At 38.4% G+C, this 20,292-nt stretch overlaps 2 protein-coding genes across 10 annotated transcripts in view; both read right to left on the reverse strand.

Annotated features, from left to right (window-relative positions):
• zbtb16a (zinc finger and BTB domain containing 16a) overlaps positions 1 to 20,292 on the reverse strand; it is a 188,171-nt gene that overhangs the window by 114,930 nt on the left and 52,949 nt on the right. The gene's annotated exons all lie outside the window — the stretch shown is intronic.
• LOC122845184 lies at positions 9,511 to 15,678 on the reverse strand. 4 transcript variants are annotated; one of them, XM_044141315.1, is made up of 5 exons: positions 13,622 to 15,678; positions 12,063 to 12,118; positions 11,087 to 11,233; positions 10,731 to 10,832; positions 9,511 to 9,947 (listed from the first exon to the last, which is right to left on the reverse strand). In XM_044141315.1, the coding sequence occupies exons 1-5, from the start codon at positions 13,641 to 13,643 to the stop codon at positions 9,615 to 9,617; spliced, it is 660 nt and encodes a 219-aa protein (XP_043997250.1). In that variant the 5' UTR covers positions 13,644 to 15,678; the 3' UTR covers positions 9,511 to 9,614. The 4 variants fall into 4 exon arrangements, with proteins under 4 accessions (XP_043997250.1, XP_043997249.1, XP_043997251.1 ...); XM_044141314.1 differs by lacking the exon at positions 13,622 to 15,678 and adding an exon at positions 13,244 to 13,595; XM_044141317.1 differs by lacking the exons at positions 9,511 to 9,947; positions 13,622 to 15,678 and adding exons at positions 10,338 to 10,419; positions 13,244 to 13,595.

Here is a 20,292-nt window from a genome sequence, read left to right on the forward strand (position 1 = left end):
CGAAAACACACGGATATGTCAAATCAAAGAATTTTAAAAACATGATTTTTATAAATCTCTCACATATTGTGTGATTAACAGGGCCCATTCCCCTCCAATGTGCACAGAGGGGAGGCGCCGTTGCCATAAGACAAGCGTTCCGGAAAGAAATGGAAGGGGAGGCGAAAATATACTGTGAGAGCGAAAGGATAAAATATGTGCCGACAGCTTTTTGGCCAGGAGGCCAGAACACTGAAATAGTAGCGTCTGTATGTCAGGCCGGGGTCGTTCCCTGCACTGGAGAGCAGACTCTCCCCGACCCCGGCGAGGGGAAACATCACACAGCGCTACAGTCAGCTGATAATGTGTTATCCCGCAGATCATCAACCACTGGTCCAGATGTGACGTAACCGTAGCCCCGAAACGACCCAAACCGCAGAACAAACGGGAATTCATTACATCAGCAAGTGGGAATTCACACCTTTGTGCATATTAGGGTTTAAAAAAAAATGACAGACTCAGATATATACATACACCCTAAACTAATTAATAAACTCTAAAAACTGGTTTCCTATGCTGAAGCTTAGAAGCTCCTAACATGGGATTGCAGAACGACACAGACTGAGCTTTTGATCAAAATGTTTGGAGGAATCCAGATGAAGCTTTCAAACCTAAACACATCGCACAAATTGTGAAGCTCGGCGGTGGCAGCATCATGTTGAGGCAGTGGTTCCCAAAGATTTTCTCCCCCACCCCCATGGATTACAATAAAGAAAAAAGAAAGAAAAAAAAAATCAACTGGACACACGCATCGTTCAACCAGACATAAATCTAAACACGTATCTTGTTTTCAAACTTCACTGAAGTTTATTTCACACTTCAGGTTTCAACAAAACACACTAAAAACAATATTTACAATGAAACACTTTTGTGTAACAGTTTTTTTTTGTTTTTTTTTTCATTCATCCATACTGCTTCCCGCACCCCACACTGCAACGGCACGGCGCCCCCCTTAGGGGGCGCGCCCCACACTTTGGGAACCACTGTGTTAAGGGATAGTTTTGTTCCAAAAGCTTGATTGAAACTATCATTCAAGACATATAGGCACAAAACATGATTAGATTAAAAATGTTCATACAGCAGATGTTACTAACATAGCATTGCATTTTTTTAAATGGCTGTTTCACTGTTTTTCATGTCTCATGGTTAGCATGTGAGCTAACTTATAAAAATATACGAAAATATATGAAAGTAAAGTTTCTCCAACCAGAACGGTTCTTATTACACATTCTACAGATTATGCTATTATTTCATGAATGATCTGTGAGGAATCAAGAGTTTTGATCAAAATGAGCTGCAGGTCAATAAAACCAGGGAAATTACTTTTTCAACTTAGGAATGAATGCGTGTATGAAAAAGTTTTTATTTCAGCTAAAGAAAAGGGTCGGTTTTGAAATTTGGATTTTTATGTTTCTGAATGAAGGGAGTATTATTATCTAGCAAAATTTATAGTAAAGAAATTAATTTATACTAAACTGTTATTGTCCAGTTTTCTCCAGACATGGAATATAATACATGGTTACACAATTATTTTTTACTTTCTACTTCACAAGTGTTGTCTTATTTTGTAATGTCTCTTGACTGATGAGCACTTCCGCCCCCTGGAGGGCCTCACCGCCATGTTGAGGTCTGACGTGTGACGTTAAAGATGGCTGGAGGAGGAAAGGAGGAGCAACATCGGCAAACGCTTCACAGCGGGAAAAAGACAGGAATAAAAATATCAAAACTGGAAAACATTGAAATGAACGTGAAGGCGGCAGCGGTGTTTAGCAAACAAAATAAATAAAATTGGCAATTTTCTCCAACTGCAATACAGATTTTCTTAGGAATGAATAATCAATTCAAATAATCATGAGTTCAGTACCGACCAAAATATGGCCATGACTATTTCCCATAATTTAGACATGGAGCAGATAAGAGGGAACATTAGCAGTTTTATGTTGTATAATCAGCTCCAATAAAACAAAAAGCTAAAATAAGTCACTAAAAGAGAAACTTAGTGACATTTGTGTCGATGCTGACTGGATAAACAGGATTAATAACGTTAAGAAGGGAGTGGTTTGTGTATCACAGTGAAACAGTAAGAGACTGATTACATTAACAGACTGTAATTCAATGAAGTCATAATAATATTGCATAACAGCTCTGAGATTATTAATCTGCTGCGGTGGCTTGGACCTGCGCTCAGACAGCAGTGGGTGGACTTTTGCCTTTCAACAGGTTAGGAGGAGCAAAGAGGTAGAAATCGATATGACTGCTAATGCTGTGACTCATCAGACTTGTGTGCGTGTGTGTGTGGGTGTTTGTGGGCGTAATGCACTGTCTTGCTGCGCAAGACAGTGCATTAACTTTAGCACATTAGCATTTTACCCCCCCCCCCTAAGATCAGCTTGTGTGACCTATGTGGTTCTGGTGGCTTCTCTTAGGGTGGCAATGAATGACAGGAGCTCAAGCTGGCATCAGTTGTTTTCTTTAATTCACCACCTGCATTTCACACATGGGCATCGAGGTAAAGTCAGTCTCTAGCATAAACATGCTCCTGCAAGGAGGAGCCACAATGTTAACGTGGGAAATTCCCGCCACACTTTCTCACGAACTAAACATTTCTAAAACGCAACAAAAACAATATAATAGCAAAACAGTGTGACCTACATAAAACATATTTCAATAATATGCAAAAACGAAAACCATAAACATATTTTATATATAATATTTCTTTATAACACTGCAGAGACACGTTACCTCGACGGTGATCCTCATGGCTCTGAGGATTACCCATAATACCCTGCTCTTTCTAGGGTGAATGTAATACTCCATTAAACCAGCAGATGGTGCATTTTAGCAGGATTTAACCTGAACCATTTTAACTATGTTACACTTGCATAATTTTTTTTTCTCTCAGCGCAAGACAGTGCATTAACTTTAGCACATTAGCATTTTACTGCCCTCCTAGTGCACCGCCTATGGCGGTGCAATAAGATCAGTTTGCATAACCCTAACCCTAACACTTGATCAGCTTGCATAATTTTTTTTTCTCTCAGCGCAAGACAGTGAATTATCTTTAGCAAATTTGCATTTTACTGCCCCCCCTAGTGCACCGCCTATGGCGGTGCAATAAGATCAGCATGCATAATTTTTTTTCTCTCATTGTAGAGCAACTTTAGCACATTAGCATTTTATTGCCCCCCCTAGTGCACCGCCTATGGCGGTGCAATAAGATCAGCTTGCACAATTTTTTTTTCTCTCAGGTTGAGAGAAAACCTGCGAAAGACAGTGCATTAACTTTAGCACATTAGCATTTTACTGCCCCCCCAGCAATAAGATCAGTTTGCATAACCCTAACCCTAACCCTAGATCAGCTTGCATAAATTTTTTTCTCCCAGGTTGCGCAGCAAGACAGTGCATTACCTTTAGCACTGACATTAGCATTTCACTGTCCCCCACTAGTGGGGGCTAATAGTATTGCACCCTCTATGGCAGTGCAATACTATGGACCTTACCAAGCTCCGCCCACAACCGACCCACGTGACCGCAAGTCTCACAAGCAAAGCCTCGTAGCGCATTGTTTCTATGTAAACATGACTCCATTAGTGCATAATTTCTACCTGATTTTCACAATATATCAGCTACTACAATGGACAGAGGAAATAACAAGTTCATGTCATCATCTGGGAGGAGGTTACTGGTTTCTCAGTCACAAGCTGGTTGCAAACCTGAGGCTAGCAGGTGTCAGTCGGTCAGTTATGGTAGATCTGAAATTTGGTTTGATGACCTCAATATGAGAAGCTACAGACTGATAAGAGGAACCAAAGAGCTCTGTTAAGGTAAAGAAGCCATTTGTTTGTTAAAATTTTATGAAATCTATTTGTTCTTTTTGATGTTTGTTATGAATGACGTATAATCACAAACAGGGTAATTGGTCCAACGTTTAGAAACTACAGCGGCTGTAATAAGCCACAGCAAATGTAAACAAAGGTAAAATAACCCGAACAAGTGATCAACTCAAAACCATTCGTACCTTTTTAGTCTGTCTCTCTTTGTAGTTTAAGCACACTTGTTACCGTATCAACCGCCTGCGCCCCGCAAGACGAGCAAAGATTACGTTAAAAACATAGCATCCAGTCCGTTACGATATCAAGTTTCCAGGCTTGATATTTATTTATGGATTATTAATCAGCGCTTCCCTGAACACAGCGATGGTTGATTGACCAGCTGTACTTCGTGCTAGAGTGGCTAACACGAGTAACAATTTAGTCCAAAGCCTTTTCTGCTAAAATAAAATCTTTAGTGTGTGTCAGATACAGTACACGTTGCATATTGATCTGTTTAGCTAACGTTAGACTGTGTAGCAGACAGGCTTCAAGGTGTAGAAGTTGTATCGGAACTGCTATTATGCTGTACTTAGCTAACGAAAAGCTCGTGTTTGTGAGACTGCCACCCACGTGACCACGTAGAATGAGCATCAGCCAATGAAAAGCGGCCCCTCTGGTAAGGTCCATTTTATTAAAACTTAAAAGCACCAAAATAATTTAAATTGATAAGAACCTGTGAACCTGCAATATCTTTTCCTCTTAGGTTATGGAACTGCCTTGCGCAAGACAGTTCATTTGCTTTAACCTTTTAGCTTAAATAAGCTATTAGCTATTTCTCTTACTTATATATATTAAAAATAAACCTTTTTTAAAAAATATATAAATTTTCTATACGTATATATTTTTTTATACGTGACACGTCAGCTGAAGCATATGTCATACATGCTGGAAAATGTCAATCACTGATTGGTTGACACATACCATCTTGTATCTATGCCTGTGACGTAAGGTGAAGAAGTTGCCAGCCAGCTGTGATGTTTGCATTTTTTAAAATCGTTGCTATGCAAAGCTGACTGGTCAGCAGCAGGATACGTCATAGAAGCGGGAAAAGCTCCATCTCTTTTCCATCTCTTTTCTCTGATTGGCTGCCACGTACTACCAAGTCGTCGAAGCTTCTGGAACTTTCTGCTTCCGAGTCTGCTTCGGTCAAGGTAAGAAGTGTTTGTGCTCTCTCCATAAAATATACTATTTCAATATTTCATTTGATTACAATATTATTATAACTGCTTAGACTTAATGTGCTCTTTGAGAAATGTGCTCAATTTTAAAAGTTTGACTGCTGTGGAATATTTTGTTGTGGCTCTGATAGTACCTGATAGCTTGATGGAACAGGATTTTTGCCGATTTAGCCAATTTATTCCTAGCCCTCATGATATATGATATAGTTCCGCAAGTGCATCTTACGTCGCAAGTTGCACTATAACAGGTTAATTTGTGATTCGGTTTGGTTCAAATGTAGTATGGTCTGAAGCGCAGCACCTGTAGTCATTTCTCTGTTGATTTTTAGCGTGACTCAGCAACGGAGAACATCGCGGTTCTGGTTCTCATTTACTAAATAAACTTAGCTATTTTATTTTAGCTTGGTGTGATGTAAATTATAATTTGAATTTAAAAAAATAAGTTCATGATCTGAGATTTTATCATTATGTTTGGCCCAGGAATGACAAAATAAAATATCTAGGTTTATTTTGTGTGTAAGACCTTTGACGAAAGCCGGTTAGCGAGTTGCTAACATGTAAACAAATGATGGTTCCGGTTTGCTGCGGAAGTCGCACCCATAAATCACACAAAGGGAATTTGGAAAGGTGAAGATAAATGTTTTACACCCACAGGAAGCTAAATAATTAAATGTTACAGTGTTTTTAAGTCTCGTAATTTTGTTCGTATTTGTCTGTGTGATATACAGTGATACATTGAGATTGGATGAGATATTTTTCCGGCTGGGAGAGTGCTGTTTTTATTTTGCGTGTCAGAAGCACATTAGTGCGCAGATTCAAACGACGTCATACTAATGCTGAATTCACATGATTTGATTAGGGCCGTCTGCTTTACATTCAAAGTCTATGTGTGGCGTGTTTGCAAAGCTAGCGGTATGCAGTTGAAGCCTTTCAGGCTTTTTTGAGCCTGCCTGTATTTGATCAGCAGTTTTCCTGCACATTGTAAAAAGCTTCACTTGTGTGACATTTAGCTATGCTTTACTTCATTTTGTGCATATGTAATGATTAAGTTGCTGCATGATTGATAGGTTTATGTAGTTCAGCACTACGTCTTTTACTTCAGCAGCATTAATTACATTTCCACAGAGGTTATTGTACTATACTGATTGGACCTTCAGTATTTGAATAATTGTTTACAATTTAATTTGAGGTTTCATCACACAGGATGAATCCCATATTTAATTTGCATCTGTTTGTAATTTTGATGTTTAACATGTTTTAACAAACTTTTATATTTTACTTTAAAGAGCTTATATAGTAAATGAATTGGTTAATTTGGTTAAAGTTTATTTTTTCCATTTACATAAGACAAACCTGTTAGATTTATTTGTTTAATCTGTTTTTTTAATTACATTTTTGACCAAGTTGTAAAAAAGCACAGATGTTTACACCAGTTGTGAAAAGTATATTGGTCCTGTTTAGAAGCCTCAGAATATTTTGAACTTTGTCCTTATATTAAGAAAAAAACAACCTATTTTAAAAAATATATATATTTTTACTGTCTTTTTAGTAATTGAAATATATTTTTATTGTATTTACAGCTTTTCTCTTGTGCGAGACTTGGCGATTTGGAAGTTTTCCACTGCTGCCTGCTGCGATTCTCACCTCTGCATCACCACATCATCTTATTAATTCACTTATACTCATACCTCTTTATCCTACAGACACATATTTTATCTACATATTCAGACAAGTTCTTTTTTTGCACAGAGTAACATTCAGTTACACACACTGTTACACATGGGATTAGTTTGACCATTTCTTATGATGCTTACTGAAAATTTCAAAATTAAAGCCTTGGCAATTTTTACATCATATATTTGCTCATTTTTGCTTGACGTGATTGGTTTATCCAAAGCACTCTTAGACACTGGATTAGTGAGGGCATTTAATATGAAGCTTACTGCAAATTTCAGAATAAAAGCCTCAATATGCCCCTCTGAATAGTGCACCGCCGCAGGCGGTGCAATGATATCATTCTGCATTATCTGGTTCTCTCAGATTAGGGAACTCATTAGCATTAGCCTTTTAGCTTAAATAAGCTATTACCTATTTTTCTTACTTATCTGCCATGTTTAGTATACTGAAGGAATTAAGTAAATTACAGAGAACATTCTAATAATATCCCACATGCTACTGAGAGCATTCACGCTAATATTAGCATTTTTGCTCATTTTAGCTTACACTTACTTTATCATACTGAATGGTGCATATCCAGTTTACTTAACATTCTTGTGATTCTATTGATTCTATTGATTACATTGCAGCTTTCTTTAGCATTGATGCAAATTGTTATCATCAGAACGCTGGGTCCAAACCGACGGGCACACTTTGGCAGGCCCCAGTTAAATTTCTTCAGGAATTTTCTAGTTTCTTATTACTGTACAGACAGTCATGGAAAGGTTTCTTTTTTTCGTCCTGTCTTTACGTATGCATGATTAAACAAAACAACTATCCATAATCATATAAACATGGTTAAAGAATGCTAATTAGAGATCACATCGAATCAGACGAGCATTTTTCAAGTGATTCTTGAATAGAAACAGAAACATCTGCTTGCCCCCATTTTGGCTGAGGGAAATACATTAAAGCTGTATGTTTCCCCACAGTGCGCTCTCTATCGCCAGGAACTTAAACACCCTGACCTGCCGTCTGCAGGCGACAGGGGACTTATAAGGAGATGTACTCAGCAGCAGCGCCGGCGGTGTCGGGACAGCGTTTAGACCGCTTTGCTAAAATGCATCGCTGCATCTCTTTGAACTCTGCATCTTAACAAACACATCTCCATCCTCTTATTTTGTCGCTGACCCTTTCCCGCTGCACCCCCCACCCCGTGTGCACTGCCTGCCACCCGCTGACTCCCCCTGCGCGTTACCTGAGACAAGCAATTTACCTTTTTTTTGTTGTTTGCCTGACCCAGAGAAAACAATTTCAGAGGGGTCTTCCTGCACTCTTAACAGCCCTCGGTTTGAACAGGTAAAGGCGACTGGCATGCCACAATGGCTCTTTTTTTCCTCCGCAGAGAAGATGAATTGGTGAGCTGTCAGCCTCAGACAGGCCGAGTAGCAGTGTTTCTGTAATGGGACACTGGAAGTGTCTTTGATTAATGGAAGAGCCACACTGAGCTGTTAGAGAGCCCGCCGTGGCCCAGGGAGAGCGATTGAGCGGCGGATACATGCCGACAGATGTGCGAGGGAGCGTGGTGCTCGATACATGCAGAGGAGGTAAAGGAGGCGTAGAAAGGGACTAGAAACATTCGCACCGGCCAGAAGCCTTTTTCTAACCCCGGGCCTATTTTAACGCGTTCTCTTCACTGGTTCAAAAGTGAATCTTGTCAACCGAGCTACTTAACATCTGGTCTTGGTTTGATGCAGCTCGCCTCCTCTGCCTCTTTGATGCTTCAAAAAATAAAGCCAGAATAAAAGCTTTCAGGAATCTTTCTGTTTATCACAGGAATCCTGGGAAAAACGACTTGTTCTGAAGTGATCCAGGAGAATTTGACATGAGAACAGTTCAAACTTTGCTTTCAAAGCTTTAAATGTGCCTGGCTTTGATGGCATGTACAGCTTCAGTGCTATAACAAGGAGACACCAGACATCCTCCAAGTTTTGGAGAAACCCTTAAAGCCAAACTCAAAAACAAAGGATTTCACAGCAGCAGCAGCACACTGAGAAAAATTTGACCAATGGTTACTTAAAAAAATTGTGGCAACAAAGTGACACGTAATATAATTAAATAGATTTTAGGTTATACAATTTTGATTAAAAAGTATTGAATATGTTAACTTAACTTAACTTAAAAAAATTAAGTACATCTTAATAAAAGCAACAGCTGAAATGTGTTGGATTTAGTAATATCAAGCCAAATGATAAGTTATATTGCCCAAAAATATTTAGTAAATCCAAGTCAATTTTACAAGGAAAACTTATTTTTATTTACTAAGTATTTGAGCAAAAATGATTTAGATTTACTAAATATCAGCATAAAAATTATTTGGATTAAGTAAATAATATAAATGATATCAACTCATATTGTAGCACATTATTGCTTAATTCAACACATTAACACTGTTGTTCTTATTTATCTGTAGCTAAAATAATTGATAAATTTTAAGTTTTTATTTGTATCATAGGACTTTAAATCTATTCAATAATATTGAATGTCACTTTGTTGCCATAATTTTTCTGTGTCTAATTTACACAATATCCTGACCAAACTTGAGTGGCATCAAAAAACAACAAATTACAATGCATAAAACAGCAGCAGCATTTATTTGTGCAACTTTATAAAACGTTTTTATCCAGCACCCAACAAGTGCAAAATTCCAAAATACAACAATAAAACAGAGAAGGGGCAATATATATCAGCATTAAGTCAAAAACATAGTGCCACTCTGCTCAAAGTATAGTTAACATGATTTTTTAGAACCATCACATCAACAACAATCAACTTGGACTCAGTTAAGCTTGTTTCAACAATTTATCAATCACATAAGAGTTCCCTTTATGTTTAAGAGGCATGCAGAGCACAAAACAAGTATGCACATAAAACTTACCAGGGGAAAACATGACAAGATGTGAGAGAGTTTCTGAAACACTTCAAACGTGTATCTGAGCTCCTTTGGATAGGCAAGATTCACAGCATTCGCCAACCCAACAAGGAGGGAGCAAGTCCTTGGAAAGTTACCCAGAGCAGTTAGAATTTTCACGCCGTCCACCACGATACTGATGTCTGGATCCTCTGACGTGTTAGCTTTGATGTTGTAGATCTTCAGGCTTTGAACAGCAAGGTCCTGTGACACACTGTCTTCATCAGCATCCTGTAATAGCAAGAACATTGTGCATATCAGACAGTATAGCCAAAGGAGAAGGTTCTATTTCCAAAATTGCTTACAACTGTTTGGACAAGAAAATCTGGAGTTTGTCAGCCGTTGCTTGTAATGCACTCTATTTATGTCAGTGTTTTAGACAAATCTGAGATAACACTAAAAAAAACCGCACATAATTTAAAAATGAAAAAAATATATATATATAAATCAATCAATCATAATAATATATAATATTATTATAATATAATCAATTATACAATGATGAGCTGAACAGTTACAAATATTTCTAAAAGAAGTTTCTGAAATTAAATCAATCCATTACACTATTATTTCTTCCTGGCACTGTCTTGATAAATATCTTATTCTGCATTGCCTCTGTCTTTCTGTAAAAATGTCTTCGTATTCACAAAGCAGCGTCTTGGCCATCATTTCTTAGCTCGCTTTTAGGGACAAATTGCAAAGACTTTTAAAAAAATCAAGTTATGGTTAGGTAAAGCATTCTTAGGAAAAAAATTACATAAATTACTGACAAGTTTTAAATTATGCCTGTTGGTGAAATCAAATTGAGATAGCATTCTGCACTAGCACTTAAAAATTCCTTAATGGAAAATAAAAATTTAAACACACTTAACAGAGGACAATGATATAGCTTGCCAAGAACTACTGGGAGAAATACAGTTATGACTATTTTGTGATTTGACTTTCCAACGAATACCAAGTAGAAGAGATGAGAGAAATCACCTACTTTATATTTTAACATCTACTTCAACTTACATCGTACTCTTTTAAGAGTTGATCTGTAGATTCCCCAAGGTACAGCATCAAACATCGAATGATAACATCTCTGGTCATGTTGATGTCAGGATTGTTTGGAGTCTGAAACAAAAAAAAAATAAACACCAGGTGGTTTATATTACTGTTAATAAACTCAAGGATCCTTCCTGTGCCGTCTTGGGGACCAGTGTAATAAAACACTACTGAAACAAATTCTCATGCGATTATTTCATATTCCATTTAAAAAGAGAATCACAGGCTAACCTCCAGTAAATTTAAGTAATGATATTCCAGAAGTTTAAACACAAAATTTTGAGAATAAAATATTAGCAACCACAATGCTCAATGAAGGATACCTTGAGTAGGATAGCCTGTAGTCTCAATCCCATGCTTCCGCCCTTAGAGTGGAAGAGGTTCAAAAGTCGAGGAGTATATTCATCCAGTTTGGACATGAACTTTGATTCAAGATGCACCATTGTGATTCTGTGAAACTCATCCTGGATCTGAAAGACAAATCATGAAACCAGTTTTAAAGCCTCAAATATTACAAACATACATACTGTTCTTACGACATTTTTCAAAAGCAAGACGATGGATCAAATTTGATCTATAAAATAGATGACAGTAACGTAACACATTTTGTATCAAATAGGTCTGCCAAGTCTGTTATGATGGCCTGGTCAACAATGCTCTTATTTAACTTCAATGTTGAATCAAGTATATCTCTAACAACTTCAACAGATGCTGAAGATGAAATGAACTGAAGGTCTTCAACTAAGGCATCGTTGCACTTCACTGAGGCATTATAGACACTTTCTAGCTTCAGCAGAAGTAAACCGATTCTTTGAAGAACCAAGTATGAAGCACTTTCCTTATCACAATCTAAACTTGTGCCCTCATTATCACTGGCCTCTAATGAATCAGAATGGTCAACAATCTGATCGTGGTGACTCTCATACACACCTTGCTTAAAATCGCTCGAAGAATAGGATTTGTGTTTTGTACTTTTGTGTTTCAAAAATGTATTGTATATATTTGTCCGAAAGCTGCATCCTTCAAATACACAAAAGACAGTTTCGTGGCTCTTCAGGTGATTTCCTATATGCTGAAAGTAGTCCTTCTCTGTAGAACAACTAGCACTGCAAACTAAACACTTAAAAGCAGAGATGATTCCTGGCTGTATACTGACATGAGCTGTATGATACCTGGACAAATGTGTGCGAAGGGCACCCTGTGTTTTAAATGTGCAAGGGCAACTGTCATATAGACATGGCTGGGTTTGTCCACGACCAAATGTTGCGTGTTGTAGTCTGTAATGTTTTAGTAGATTACCCTTTGTTGCAGACAAAGACTTGCAGATCTTGCACTGCCACCCCATAGGCCAGAACCTAAGATAATAAGAAAAAAAGGTGTTTTTAAATTAGTGTATAACTAGTAGCCTACATCACTAATAGATCTAGTAATTAAATAATGTGCCAGGGCTGAACAATTAATCAAAATTTTATCAAAATTGCAATACAGCCTACTGCGATTTTGAAATCACAGGAGGTACAATATTTCTTAAATTTCTTAAATCTTAAAAAATTATTTTAAATGAAATGTTCTGCTGCAAAGATGTCCTGGCCTACACATCATAATCTAGAGACTCAAAAAAAAAACATCCGTTACACATCCCTGCAAGAATCGCGCCATAATCATCTTAATTTTTTCAATGAAAATAAGAAAACAATTATACAAAATTATATTTCCCTCAGAAATTGCAAATCATTTCGCAACTGTAATGTCCCTGAAAAGATCATCACAATTAAGTATTTTTTCAAAATCATCCAGCTCTTTAATATACCAACTATGGATGAATATCTCATCCAATCCCACTTCAAAAAATGAACTATCGTTTTAAGATGTTAGACAAAAATATGAAACAGATTTTAAGGTAATATGCATATCAACAAATGCCAAACAATAAATATTAAAATCAAAGATGCCCAAAACGGACTAACGGAACATTTCTCTCACTCTCTCTGTGGCAGATCAGAGTCAGTACGAAGCTCTACGTACTGATTTCAACCCAACATTCACAGACGCATGTCAGTGTAACTGTGTATCTGTCAGTGTGAGCTGCAACCACAGTTTGAAAGCATAACGTTTTTCCGAGAAAACAAGAAAAAACGAGGAAGCCGTTTGTGCCATCTGGATGTAACTAACGTAACGTTAATGTAGAGCCTCAGTGAGAGCCGGTGAACTTGGGTTTAGCAAAACACCAGCCATTGTGCTCAAAACACAATAACAGACGTTCGATGAAAATAACGCCAAATTAAAAGAAGAAAAAAAGAAACAGCACACTTTGTTTCAAAATGTAACTATGCAAAACGGCTGATTTTTCTTCCGAAATGTGTAACGTTATAAAAACTGATTAGAAATCTGCTTTTAACATGCTACTTGAGTACATTTTAATTGTAAAAACTAAATGCAGTAACTTTAAACGAAACTCCTAAGTTGATTAGCCTTCTCACCGTTGAAAACAACGTCTGTTCCGCCATTATGGTGCCCAAGCATGCTAGCTAGCTTGTTAAGGTGGGGGAGGGGGGGTTTGGGCTGAGCCCAAAAAACTAAATTAAATAAAAGAGTAGCTTGTATTCTACGGACACTATATAACGGTATTACGTTGGTCACATTAAATTGTGAGATTGAGACTACTTTTTCAATCATTGCAATGCGTTTAGTCAAATCAAAGACGATGTAGACTGAATTCGAATCCTTCACACTATAACTTAATTGACTTGCTGTACAGTAAAGTTGCCATGTTTGGTAATTTGCAGTAACTTAAGACAATGTTTAACTGCTACAGACACTTGAATTGTTTGACTAAGAACAATTAAAACATGTCTTACCTTTAAGCAAACGGTAGTCCATGAAATGAGCAGGCTCGATGTTCCTGTGATGAAAATGCCTTGGGCGGGAAAAATTAAGGCCTCCAAATGAGTAAAATTTATCAATTTTCTGCACTTTTGACTTTACCAATGAAAATAAATAAATTCTACTTATTGTTTTTCTGCTGATTTTATTTTAAAAAATACAGAGTAAAATGCAATTAAAAAAGTAATCAAATTTGGTTAATTCAGCTCAGTGAGATTCCAAACTGCACAAAGTCTTTTTTATTATGTATAGTTTGCTCTTATTTATTTAGTAAATATTAATTAATCCTGATCACAGTTTTTTCAGTGCAGTACTCCGGATCACATCCCATCCATTCAGTGATCCTCAGTCCATTATAATGGGACAAATTACAGCCAAGAGCGACAGGTCTCCTTTTATTCTCATAACATTTTGCTCAGTTTCACATTTCTCTTTGTTCATGTTTAAAATGTATCTAACAGAAAAAGGACTCGTTTTCTGTTCCACACAATGAGAGATTATTTTACAGTTATTATTAACCCAAAAGTTAGGCAGTAAAAAACGAAAGTAGGAACACAATAGAGAGGAAATGTAACGTAAAGACGGCCAGTCCTTCTCTTCAAAACGCAGCCAGTAAATCAGCTGATCTGACTAAATAATTTAAGCTTCAAAGTGATGTTTTTGATCATTTAATATTCCTGTTATCTGCACTCTGCAGCCGTATCTTCTGTGAGGTTGAGGATGGTCAGAGAAACGTCTTCTTGATCCAGTCGTCCCAGTAGCTGATACTTTCTGGAAGCTCTGGTCTCAACTTTATATCCGTTTGGAGCTGATTGTTGCAGCCGTATGTTGATATTTCTCCTTTTTCCCAGCAAACATGCTTTGCTAGTGTTGGAAATGTCTGATAGCACAAAAGAGTAAAGACAATACAATTGATATCCCGAGATATATCCAATAATTTGACGAACGTCTTGGTTCCCTCTCTTCTTGATTTTCCTCATGCCTGCATTCTCTGTCAAGCTGTATAATCCGGTGATATGCCTCTCCGAATTGTGCGACTCTATGAAATAAAGCAGGGACAACAATGTCCAAATCTGAGGACTCTTGAGATCATCTGAAAGGTCTGAAGAGACATTGTTGCCCGGAAAATATTTCTGCCCGTTGATGCATCTCATAGACTCTCAGTTGCCTCATTGCTGGATCTGTAAACTCCAGCAAGGAGAACACCAATGTAGGCATCCAGGTACGTCTCATCAATGTCTTTCCATGTGTTGCCATGGACTTTTTTCCCCTCAAGGTTTGTCATGGCAATTTTGACTGTTTTTTTAGTGACAATGGCAAAAAAAGATCAAACCACATCTTGATGTCACTTACTCTTCTCACAGCAAACCTCCTGACCCCAGGGGTCATTTTGATGATGTTTGCAGCTGCTGTCCTTCCATGCACATCAGGAGGAACTGTACTCCAACGGATGTTGCCACGTTTGGATTGGAATGATTCAAAATAATCAAAAATTTTAACCGGGTCACAAATGACCCGAACACCACAAAAGTCATTTTTTTCACTAGAGCACTTTATAATTTATTAAAAAACAAAAAAATGATTTTACTTTGTTTAAATGGAAGTCCCTGACAAAGTCAAAAAGTTTCAACGCAAAAAACAAATGTATGAAGTACTTTTATGCATGCTAAATCTCAAAACGGGTCCGTAGGGACCCTAACACCATAGGAAGGTTAAAAGCTGTCATGCTGCAGCAGTCAGGAGGCTTTTTCTCCTCTCCCTCCTCAGAACCCCAGTTGGTTTGGTTTGTACCTTATGATTGAGTTTTGTTAGGTTTGTTTTGCGTTTGTTTATTTCTAATTGGTTATGGGTTTTGTATTAATTTGTTCTGGCTTCTTATTTCAGGTAATCCCTTTTCAGGTTTTACTTAATATAATTTAATAAATTTCATTTTTCATTAACTGAGAAAATCCTTGTGTGGTCTCCATTAATGTTACCCCACCAAACGAGCCAGGTGGACGTAACAGTACTAACACAAGTCAGAAAATATTCATTCAAGGGTTTCAGAGCTGATGTCACAGAATCTATGACACAAAGCATTTGATCTCAGTGACATCATCACTTAGGTAGAAGGTTGCCATTGCTATGGTAACCACTTGAGGTTCTTTCTGTATGTAGCGCTTTCTGTCATCTATGCTAGATTTAACGCTTCGGGTTCGTAAAGCTAACTGTAACACCCCATGGTCCTGCCAGTGAAGCTGAGGATGTCTGACCCAGAAATAAGGACACTTTATAAGAATAAAGAGTTTATTTACTAACTCAAGAAATAGAAATGAAACTATACCACAGTCATCACTGTGGGAACCATATTAACACAAATAACAAATAAAAATACACACGACTTTATCACCCTACAGGTGGATTTCCATATAAACTATACCATAATAGTTCTCTTAAAGAAACAGAACACCACATTTTAACCAAACATATTAACCAGTCTTTTACTTTGACTTTTTAAGTTATTTTTCTCCCATCATATGTCTTGGAAATTATTAAATCTTACTTTAAGATATTAATTTACATGCATTAAATTTGTTAACCTTGTAATTTTTTTAAAACAACAATAACACATTTCTGGGAACCCAGAGGGTTACACCCTCCCCTGGCTAAATGTCTGGATGTCCCCATCAGACAACTCTCTAAGTGTTAAAAGAGTTGAGAAACTCTCTAAGTGTTAAAAGAGTTGAGAAACTCTCCTAGCTGGGAACCCAACAGGTTACATGTATGCAGACAACATTGCAGAGTAGTGAGCAGAAGGCTCGGCTTAAGTCTTTTTTTTTCCCCAACACTGGTTCTCTCTCTTTGTTTTTGGTTCATTCTTGTACTCATCAGCATTCTCATCTCTCCCATTGCCTTCACCTATTGTTCTATCTGTTTCTTTCTCCAAACTCCCTTAAATAAAGAGCAGCCAATAAATGCTGTTTTAGTCTCTTTTTGGATCTTCCAATGATATATTAATCCAAACCTTATGGGGTATAATTTAGATTTTTCTGCTGCCTATTTTCAGCAGCTAGAGTTTTGTAAGTAGGGTTCTGTGACATAAGACAATTTGACAAAGTAATTTGCTGTCAGCATCTTACTTGTAGCTTATCAACTGCTTCACGCCTCTAACCTCCTGAGCGTCCATCTTTGCTGCAAGTGCTGACACACGTGTGCTCTCTGTGAATGATTTACAAATCATTCACAGAGAGAACGCCGCTGCATATAGCCTGCTCTGTGGACAACAATGTTTGACTGTCTTTGTAGTCATTTAGTGCAGAATCATACAAATGTACATAATTCCCCACCACATCTGATAAACAATCCTCAAAAGTATTCATGCGTCTTGCAGATGCAAAAACAGGAGAGTGGAAGCTGACCAGTTAAAGCGAAATATCAACACTGATGTGCCAATACTTAATTGTAAGTTATTTTATAATGGTAACATCAACAATGTGTCTCCACTGATAAGGTTGAACTGAAGAGGAGATTGTACAAAAAACAGTACAAAAAATAAAAAACATGAGTAGTTTGTGTGGTCCACTGTTGTCTGGAAAACTCTAAGAAGGATTTTAAAGCCCTCCTCACCCCAGCCTCCAGATTCTGCGTTACACCCCTGAGTTTGATGTCGCAGCGCACAGAGCTCCTCCTGCAGCTCCACAGCTCAGATGGCTGCGACACTTACCGTAATATTAATAATTATAACGGTGCTAACTTGCCATTATAACTATTGCCAACTATGGACACGTTTATTCGTGGCTGTTTTCACGTTTATTGCACTGTTCATATTGGTCTCGATGTTTGCAGTTTTCTGGAGCGCAACGTGAAGCTCGATGTCATTCAGAGGTAATATATTAACTTGACATCAACAAAGACACAGCGGGACGGATCATCCGGGAAATGATGAACAGGAGAGACTGACTAAAACTACCTTAATGACGGACAAATTCTGGGATTTATTATGAGTCTCTGCTTATTTCCAACCCCAAATGAGCAACTTCATGTTCAAAAACGAGCCCAAAAAGGCGCAACCCGCCACTCATTAAATTTGCAAGCGACTTTTAAAAAAATGAAGCCCAAAGCCGCTTATAATAATCGGACTTGGCGACAGAAACTGAAAATAGTTCCAGTTTGTCCTCCAACAAAATGCGCATCTCCCTCCATTTTTAACATTTCTGTTGCATAGAGACGTCGGTCACTCGACAAGACGAGTAGAGGAAATACGATTAAATAACAAAAGAAGATAGTAACGCACAGTAACGCAAAAATGATTTTGATAAGTAATTGTAGTCTGATTACTGGATTTGAAATAGCAACGCGTTAGATTACTCGTTAAGGAAAAAGTGGTCCGACGTCAGTAACGTTACTGACATCACTGGCCAAAACATCCTCTAAGGTGGGAAACATTTCCACTGATCCCCGCTCCACACGCGCACCCCACAGTACCAACATTTTTCCTAAATCCACAGAGTTGATCGTGTGCGTAAAAGACGTTTCTCTAACATCAGATAGCTTTTCCGGTTTACTTTTTCCCTCGCATCGCGCCTCCCCTAATGTGCTCTGGCGCCCCCCAGGGGAGGTGCGCCTCACACTTTGAAAACCGCCGTATTAAGGTGTTTTTGTATTAATAAATTCATCTTCTGCATGTTGTATTTGCTCAGGTCGCCTTTGTCTGGTAATGAAATTTGTTTGACAATCTGAACAGAAACAGAATTGGAGGGAAAATATTTTTTACAGCCTATCATGTCCAATTGTTTCCTCTTTAAACAGGTGGAAAATTGTAATTAACCATTTTGAATACTTACCAGTAACAATGGAACCGAATCATCCCTCCATGACAGCAGCTGTTTGTAAGACGGCTGAAATGGAGGCTCCAGATCGAGCTCTCGTGCTTTCTGTTTGGACTAATGCCTGTTTATTGGAGCTGTGGCATTTTGCTGTACTTTAAGTGGAAGGAACCACGTTTTATAGGTAATTAGTCGGGCGGTGAACCCACACTCACTGTCTCTCTGGCATTCACACACATTTTGCTCAGTATGTTGCATCCTAACACCATTAAGTGACAAACCCTTTCTGACACTCGCAATCCTGTTCGAAAAGTGTCATTTATAAACCTGTGGGAAAGATGGAAGCTCTTCCAGCTGAAGATTACAACTGCTACCACCAGTTGGAGGTGTGATGCCACATTTCTATAGGTTTTTCAATAAGCCCTCATCCTGCTGCAACCTCATTATGAGCTCTGACAGGGATCGGAGGGGTTGTAGGTGAGGGCCACAGTGGGGGTTGGGCATGGGTGTTTATGTTGGCCCTTGTTTCCAGGGTCGGGAACTGTCCCGAGGGAGTGCATTCCTCACCCAAAGCCCAACTAAAGGTATGTGAACCATCTGGACAAAGACATTGGTCACAATGGCCCTACACAGTCCCATGTATTTAGTCCGCCAGCAAACTCATACTCAGGACTATTTCCATTCTATTGGCGCCGTAGGAATAAAGACAGATATCCATCGACTCCCTTATGAAGCAACCGTTATATTAATACTGTTTGCGTATGTGCTGCTTGATTTGGTCCTTTTGGCTCAGCCGTGGTGCACAGGGTAATCTATGATGCCTGCATAACTGCATGGAGGTAGAGAATGCAGCTAAGGTCAACGTATCGCCAGTCAAGAGGTCAATGAGATGATTGTTTCCTCGTTTGCTCATTTTATCGCCATTTCAAATCATCATATGACTCCCGCTAGCGCATACCAGCGATGAATGCACAACAGACAAATGAAATGCTTGCTCGCCATGTCCTTGCAGGACAAAAAGTTGATTTATACAAGTTTCAGTCCACAACAAGAAAAAGCCGGTCTATTGCAAATATGTACAACTTTTACAAATACAGGCCTTGTGAGTAAAATAAGTAATCAATACCACTCCTACGAATGATTAGAAGTCTGCAATGCCTTCTTTTCAAACCAACAAAGTCAAATAACCAGAGGCTTATGAGTGCACATGATCCATACAGCTGCATTACGCCGGCATGAACTTTTAACCTCCATGCAGCATAATACTTCAAAATACACAGCAGTCGCTACTCAGACCAAGAATGTACTTTTACACACCAGCAGGGGACTCGTCATCATCATTGGTTGTGTCTGACAGTTTGTTCACAGAGGACTGCTTCAGCCGGTTGGATGAGTGCGACTCTGGAGCCGAGTGACCGGCCTCAGACGGAGAGCATCGCGGCACCAGCACTGCAGCTGCATCTAATAAAGAAACTGAATTTGATAATCGGCTGAGACAGTCAATTTGCTAATAAGGGATTCTAATTAATTAATCAATGTGAATTTGGTGGGAGCAGGCGCTATTGTCAAGAGCGGTCAAGTGTAGTTTGCTTCGCCTCACCCCGTTTCTCCCCCGCCCTGCTCTGAGCTTTACACTTAACTTGATTTCTATTTTATCTGGCACTCAGCAAATTTTCTCACAGCAAAAGGAGAGGTGGGGGAGTCGAGGATGGGGGGCTTAGACAATTAGGTCTGAGAGCGCACAGACAAGAGCGGGTGTGTGCATGGGAGTATGCAGACGCCGATTTCTATTCAGAGTAAAGGATTCAGAGAATATGACAACCTCGAGCAGAAATATATCT

Source organism: Gambusia affinis, linkage group LG15, assembly GCF_019740435.1.
Source record: "Gambusia affinis linkage group LG15, SWU_Gaff_1.0, whole genome shotgun sequence".
Classification (NCBI taxonomy): Eukaryota; Metazoa; Chordata; class Actinopteri; order Cyprinodontiformes; family Poeciliidae; genus Gambusia; species Gambusia affinis.

What these genes read in the sequence shown, in the direction of transcription:
- LOC122845184 (XM_044141314.1), bottom strand. Translation starts at nt 13,439, where the DNA reads ATGATTGAAAAAGTAGTCTCAATCTCACAATTTAATGTGACCAACGTA. An exon ending in AACAGACGTTGTTTTCAACG is followed by an intron (nt 12,119 to 13,243) that starts GTGAGAAGGCTA and finishes TTATTATCTTAG; the next exon opens with GTTCTGGCCTATGGGGTGGC. An exon ending in GTCTTTGTCTGCAACAAAGG is followed by an intron (nt 11,234 to 12,062) that starts GTAATCTACTAA and finishes TTTGTCTTTCAG; the next exon opens with ATCCAGGATGAGTTTCACAG.